This window comes from Ailuropoda melanoleuca, chromosome 6 (assembly GCF_002007445.2).
Source record: "Ailuropoda melanoleuca isolate Jingjing chromosome 6, ASM200744v2, whole genome shotgun sequence".
NCBI lineage: Eukaryota > Metazoa > Chordata > Mammalia > Carnivora > Ursidae > Ailuropoda > Ailuropoda melanoleuca.
In genome coordinates this window covers 130,512,247-130,519,150 of record NC_048223.1, presented here as the reverse complement: position 1 = coordinate 130,519,150, position 6,904 = coordinate 130,512,247, and the positions used below count along the sequence as shown (strand labels likewise).

At 62.7% G+C, this 6,904-nt stretch overlaps 1 protein-coding gene across 2 annotated transcripts; it reads left to right on the top strand.

Moving 5' to 3' along the window:
* The first annotated feature begins 663 nt into the window (after positions 1-663).
* Positions 664-4,007, top strand: LY6L (lymphocyte antigen 6 family member L). 2 transcript variants are annotated; one of them, XM_034663501.1, is made up of 4 exons: positions 664-726; positions 1,040-1,128; positions 1,210-1,326; positions 3,340-4,007. In XM_034663501.1, the coding sequence occupies exons 2-4, from the start codon at positions 1,056-1,058 to the stop codon at positions 3,558-3,560; spliced, it is 411 nt and encodes a 136-aa protein (XP_034519392.1). In that variant the 5' UTR covers positions 664-726; positions 1,040-1,055; the 3' UTR covers positions 3,561-4,007. The 2 variants fall into 2 exon arrangements, with proteins under 2 accessions (XP_034519392.1, XP_034519391.1); XM_034663500.1 differs by lacking the exon at positions 664-726 and having other exon boundaries at positions 1,032-1,326.
* The last annotated feature ends 2,897 nt before the right edge of the window (positions 4,008-6,904 follow it).

Below are 6,904 nucleotides of genomic sequence, written 5' to 3'. Positions count from 1 at the left end.
GGGGGCGTCTTGATGAGAGTCAGCTGGGAGAAGGACACCTGTGCGAGACAGCCTGTCCTGAGCGGAAGACCTCAGTCCCCAAAGCCCCGGCTCGGCCCGGGGCACACATGTGTGACACCAGGGAAGAGCCTGTCCACCCCGCTGGGCTCTCACAGGCTCCAGAACGTCTGCAGGGCCCCAGGGCTTTCCAGGGTCCTGAGGACAGCGCGGTCCCTGGCCCTGGGGGGTGGGGCCCAGCGGTCAGCAGACACAGCAGCCCTGCAGGCCATCCCGGCCTCAGGCTAGAGGATGCTCCAGGAACTCACAGGCCGTCCTCCCTTCTCTGCCTTCCAGACCAGCCTTCACAGCACTCTACGGAGAATGAGAAGACTGTAAAGATTCGGAGCTTGCGATCTGATCACCCCTTCCCTTCCCCTCCTCCCTTCCTTCCACTCCTGGATTCCTGCTCCCAGCCTGGCTCTCAGCGTTTCCCCTGGACGGCGGTGTCCAAGTCTGTTCTCCAGGGCCAAGCATCCCTCTTCCCGCTCCCCTCCCCACCCCCAGCCTCCACCTCTCTCCTGGACCTCTGACACCCTACCCATGGGAAGGGTCCTGCGGTGAGAACGGGGCCCTGCTCCGCGCCGTCTGTTACAGGACTAGAAGGAAGCAAGCAGAGGCTGGGGCTGAGCCACCCAGGGGAGGGACCCGCGGCGGAGACGCAGTCCGTCCTCCTGCTCAGCGGCCGAGGTGGCTGGTGGCTGAGGCTGCCGTCCTCAGGGACCCCAGGAAGCCCTCCCCTGGGCAGGAGCTGCCGAAGAGGGGCTGGCAGGTCCCCACGGGCCTCCTCAGGCGACCCTCCTCAAAAGGCCCGGGTTCTGCAGCACGGCGGAGGGAGAGTGCAGGGGCGGGGTGCTGAGCTAGTAGCGTCCCGAGAGAACCGGGATCCGCGGGGCGCCGCAGACGCGGGCCGGGGGAGATAGGGTCGAGGGGAGGGAGCCTGCCGCCGGGGGCAACGGGGCCCTCCGGCGACTCCTCCTTCTCTGCTCCACCCCACCCTCAGGCCGAGCTCTGGCGCCATGGAGGGGCTGGTTCCAGTCCTGTGCGCTTTGCTGGTGTCTGCGGAGTTTGCTGGCAGCAAGAAAGAGCCAGGTAGGGGCGGGCGCGGGCGGCGCGGGGCTCTCCGGCCGCGTGGGCAGCCCTCTCCACCGCGGCCCCCTGGCTGCCCCGCAGGTGTCAACTTGAGCTGTTACCAGTGTTTCAAAGCGGCCAGCCACGCGCTGTGCACGCCCACCGTGTGCGACCCCAGCGACCGGGTCTGCGTGTCCAACGCGGTGGTCTTCCTACGCAGTGAGTGTAGAGTCCGGCGGCGGGCCCGGGAGGGGGCGGGGCGTTCTGACCGCCACCGGTCCACAGCCCCGCAGCTCTCCCCTAACCCTGGACGCCCGGGGAGCACGCACACATTCCGAATTGTTCACTTTCCGAAGCCCCGGTTCTTAAGTGCTGCTCCGCCAGGAACTGTCCGCAGGGCAGGGGCTCAGGTGTAACTGAAAGTAGAGGGAGACCCGGTCGTCCAGACCGTTGACTGCGCAGAGGAAGGTCGGCCGGGCAAGGCGCTGGCCCAGGACACCTGGCTGCCCACTGCTGCCCACCACGCCTCACCCCCGCCTGACTGCTGTGGGGCTTAAGTAATAGGACTTGACTTTAAAAACAGGCCTTAAAGGAGATTCTAAAGTGGACCGTGAACACATTCCCCACTGAAATGTCACAGAGCAAAGCACTAGAAATGCTCTTTTCTAAAATTATAAAAATATCCAGAGAGAACTGGATGTGGACAGACCCATCTGTTCTCCTGAGAAAGCGCGATCACGGCCGTGGATTCTGGCCAGAGGGTCCCAGGTGCCTGCGGGCCTGCGCACGCCCACGCGGCCGCCCCCTCCGCGCGGCTTCAAGGCCTCCGGGCCTGGCTGGAGCATCCTTCCCCGAACCCGCTCCGCACAATGAACCTCGGGGAGTCTAGTTGCCTGGTTTCCCCGTCAGGATGCAAGAAAATCCCTGCTGCACAGTCGGGCTTCCCGGAGACGAGCCGGTCCAGTGCGCGCGGGTGCGGCGCGCAGGCCCGTTTGACGCACACGCTGGGCCGGCGGGGGGACCCTGCGGACCGCGGGGCCCGGCCAGCCCCGGCCGCGGGTCGCTCTCCACCTCCACCTTTCCTTTCAGGGCGGAATTGAACCCGGAGGGAGGCACCGCCCCTCCTCCGCGCGTCTGCCACCTGGGGGCGGCACTGAGCGCCCTTCCCGAGGCTGCGCCCCTCCCGAGGCTGCGCCCCTCCCAGGCCTGGCCGTTCCTTATTGGGGGGGGGGGGGGGGTAGGGGTGCCCCGGCAATCGGGGCTGGGNGGGGATGTACTGATGCCGCGGACATCAGTGCTGTGACTGAGGGTTGTTTGAATCTCCGCCCCCGCGGGCTTTTCCCGAAGCAGTCTCCTTTGCCTGGGCTCCACCCAGGGCTTCTGTTTCCGGTTGTGCGGCCTGAGGCCCTGGGGGGCGCATATTGGTGGCCCTCCCTGCAGGGATCTGACGTGGTCTGGAATCTCTTCAGGGGCCCCTAGTCTGCGCCCTGGCCTTTGCCCCCAGATCTCCACCCTGAGCGCTGGGGAGAGGGCGCTGGGGGCTGGGGGCTGGGGGGTGAGGGGAGGAGGAGGCCGGCCTCTTGCCCGCCTTCAGGAACCCCCGAGCAAGCAGCACCAGCGGCCCAGGAGCTGCCCTGATAACACGATCAGCACAGGATACAACCTGATAGAAGTCAACACGATCATGTAACAGCACAAGCCACACAGCCAGCCCCTGGGCAGGACTTACCGGGATTACGTACACCGAAGGGGAGGGTCTTCTCTTCTACAATTTGGGTCGTTTTGAGTGTTTTCCTTTCTTCTGATGTTCCCTTCAGAGACTTCTGCCCCACCCTTAAATGGGCAGTCGGAGGACAGCGCTGAGCCTGGGACTGAGCGAGCAGAGGGGACAGCCGCGTCCAGGCTCTGTCCACTCTGCTTTACCCCACATCCCCAAGACTTGCAGGCTTCTGGGCGGGCCAGGGTGGTCCAGGCCACGTGTGTCTCCAGGGAAAAGCCCCCACCAGGGCCAGCAGCCCTGAACCCTGATTTTGTTGTGACCTCGAAAGTGACTGTGGGGAGCCATGTTCCCACTGCCCTTGCGGGGCCCACAATTCCCTGATTCTCAGGTTAAGTTCTGGTTTTTGCCGCTCACGTGGGAAGCACCGCCTCCCCTCCCCCATGCCTGGTCCTGTGACCACCCGCCCTCCCTCCTGCAGGCTGGCGGCCACCTGCCACCCCTCTCTTTTGCAGAATCAAAGGTGATACTTTCTCTCAGCAAGCGCTGTGCTCCCAGGTGTCCCAACACCAACATGAACTATGAGTGGACACTGGGACCCAGGATACTAGGCAGGATCAGCCGGCGGTGCTGTTCTGGAAATCTCTGCAACAGGGCACCCACCATTCAGCAGGATCCCTGGGCCCTTCGAAGGGGATTCCTGCTTGCAGCGGGCCTCCTCTGGGTCCTGCTGTGAGCACCTTCCTCCTGGGCCGGCAGACCCACTATATCCTCCCACGTCCTGCCGCAGCCCTGCCCCCGTCCTTTTCAAGACACTGGGTGGGACCTTCCCGCTCTGAGGTGGTGGGAAGGATGCCATTGCCTCTGTCCCAGACCTCGCCACTTCTCCCATCTCCCGCAGGGGCCCTTTGTTCAACAGCCCAGAGAAGGTAGCCCAGTCCACCCAGAGGAGAAAGGGGGTCCCCAGTACGGAGCAATCCCTGGATAAGTTCGTTCACCCCGAGTACGCTGTTCAGGGTCCCGGCGGGGGCAGGAAAAGCCTGGGCAAGGCCAGAGGGTGGCAGCAGCCTGGCCTCCGGCTCTGACTTGCCCTGGCTCCGACTGGGCCAGCCCCCCCTCCCCCTGGCCCATCCCCTCTGCCCGTAGAGCCCAGGCAGAGTCAGGCTGTGGGTGCCCACCTGTGCATTGAGACCATGACTATCACTCCCAAAGACAATAAACTCATGATCTGACCGTTCTGTGGTCCTGCTCCTTCAGCTGCTTCCAGGCCAGGACCTCACCCCTCCAGCCCACCTCTCTACAGACCTGTGTGGTTGTCCATCATCCGTGACAGGAGTGGTCAGATCTGGACAAAACCGTCCAGCCGGGCCAGCCGAGCATGGGGATGCCCCTGGGTTCTAGGCCTAGCACTGGGTAAGCAGGAGGCCAGAAGGCCACTGCGTGAATGTGGGGGAGACACGGGAGGGTGGGGGTCTGGGGCCTGTGGCTGGTGCCCATGGAAAGTACTGGGATGCAGAGATGCTGGGAGGGGACGGCTGGACAGTGGGGCCATGTCTGGTGGGCAGCTGGGTTGGAGAGAGTGAGGGCTGACAGAAGGGCTGGAGGGGCCCGGGACAGCCCCCTGCCTGGCCAGGGGGACGGTCGCCCAGGTGTCGGCAGAGGTGAGGAACAGGTTGGGACAGGTCGAACTGGTGACAAGCTCAGGACTGTCCAGGCTGAGCTGGGGTGCCCACGGGACGCCCCGGGAGACATCCTGGAGGATGGGGCTGAGAGCAAGCCATTGTGTGGGGACGAAGAGGAAGGGGAGAGTCTGCAGGCAAGGGTGGCATCAACGGGCGGCAAGTCCCCCGGAACGCAGAGTGCTGCTGGCCACTCCCAGCTCCTCGGGCTGCCTGAGCCCAAGTCTGCACACCTCCACCCTCACGCACCTCCGGCTCGTCCCCACCCCCCACCCTATCTTCGCACTTCCCCCCCACCCTGGGGTCCTCACACCTCCCCGCCAGGGTCTGCAGGGGCCTGGCTCTAGGTCCTTACACCGGCCTTCCATGGCACACCTCGCCCAGTCTCCAACGACTCGTCATTTCCCCCATGGACTCAGCTGGACCTGGCTGCCCCTTGATGCCCCAGGGCCTTTCCAAGTTCAGAACAACCTTGGGCCCTGACGCACTCTGGAGGCTGCTGGAGTTAAGCTGAGAGCTCAGATACGATGCCCCAGGATTCCCGGCCTGGAGAAGGACCTTCCCTTCCCTGTGCTTGTGAGTTTTCAATCTGAATTTAAACCTCAGCTCAGAACCCAGGCTGTCCAGCCCGGCCTGTCACCATCTGCTGTCTGAATCTCCCCACTCAGGGGCCCTGGTGTGTTGGGGCGTCAGGAGTCACTGGGCTTCGGGCCAGCCGGAGAGCCGGCGCGGGGAGGGGGGGGTGACCGCTGGCGCAAAGGCCTGGGGGGTCTGCCTTCAGAGCTGCACTTACCTAGGAGGTATGTGTGGGGTCTGGGTCAGGGGCCCCGGTGCGCTGCGCGTCCATGGCCCACCGTTCCAGCCCATTCCGCTTCTCTCTCCACGTAGATGAGCATCTTTGGAACTGGCACTCTGGTCCCTCCTCTGGACAGGGGACCAAGGATTGCAAGCCCTCAGGACAGCCTGTCAGCTGGAAATCTGAACCTTTGCTGAATAAATGGGCACCGGAGTCACTAAAGAATGAGTAAGGGAAGCATCTAGGAGCAGTGGGGAGATTACCAGGGGTGGTGACAGATGCTTAGTGAGGTTGGCATGTGGGGCAGCAGCAGAGGAGGCCCTCCTGCGGGGACTCCACGGGTCCTACCCGGCCGCTCTGCTTCCCAAGTCCCCAAATGCCAGGTGACTGTCCCCCCCCCAGTGACGCCAAGCCACATGGGACGACTGTAGGGCAGCAGGAAGACCGTGCGTCTGTGGACATGGCTCTACTCATCTATTAGTTCCAAGAGTCTTATTTTGACTCTTTGGGGACTGAGGTCTCTTTCACACTCACTGCTAGAAAACTCAGATCCTGACAAGAGCCCCACCCAGCTTCGAGCTTCATGGTGATGCCAGAGTTTGTCCGCCCACGGCTCATCTGCATTCTGGGTCATGCCCTGCCTCCCCCTTCTCCCACCCCACCCCTTCTGATTGTCCCATGTGCAGTACCTTAACGCCAACTATAAAGCGGATTGGGTGACTCAGGGTCCACGCTTTCTCGTGTTCTCGACGCCGGTCCTTGGTGCCGTGTGCAGGGCGTCGCCGGGGGAGACACTGCCCGGCGGTAGGCCTTGACCGCACCCAGTGGAGCTTGGGGGTCTCTGCCCAGACGCCCTGTGTGAGGAGACGCTCTCAGGAGGCACTGCAGAGCCTGTGCGGGTTGTGGTTCTAGAATGGAAAAGCCGGCGGGGAGGGCGTCCCGGTGTTGCTTCCCCTCCCCTTAGCCTGAAAAGTAGCCCCAACATCCCTGTTCTGAGACTGCCACGTCTGCTGTATAGGACTGTGAATTAGGTCACACACCCACATCGTGTGCAAGAGAATCCATGCGTCCAGTGTTCCCTGCAGGACCCTGTCCCTCGTCGCCCCCACCCCACCAGCCACTTGGCCGCGGCCTGCCCGCTGAGCCTGACCGCAGCCGCCCACGTCCTCAATTTGTCTTCAGTATCCAGATTTTATTTTATTTTATTTTATTTTAAAGATTTTATTTATTTATTCGACAGAGATAGAGACAGCCAGCGAGAGAGGGAACACAAGCAGGGGGAGTGGGAGAGGAAGAAGCAGGCTCATAGCAGAGGAGCCTGATGTAGGGCTCGATCCCAGAACGCCGGGATCACGCCCTGAGCCGAAGGCAGACGCTTAACCGCTGTGCCACCCAGGCGCCCCCAGTATCCAGATTTTAGCATTTAGCAAGAAATTACCCCATGGGCCATGTTCTCTGACCATACCCCTGTAGATTAAATGGAAATATAAAGAAGACAAACTTGAAAATCCCAAATATTTGCACACTGAGCTCCGGCACTTCCCTCAGGGTGCCGGTCCAAGAAGCCAGAGCGGGGTTCTTTAATTCCTTGAACTGATCGGGAAC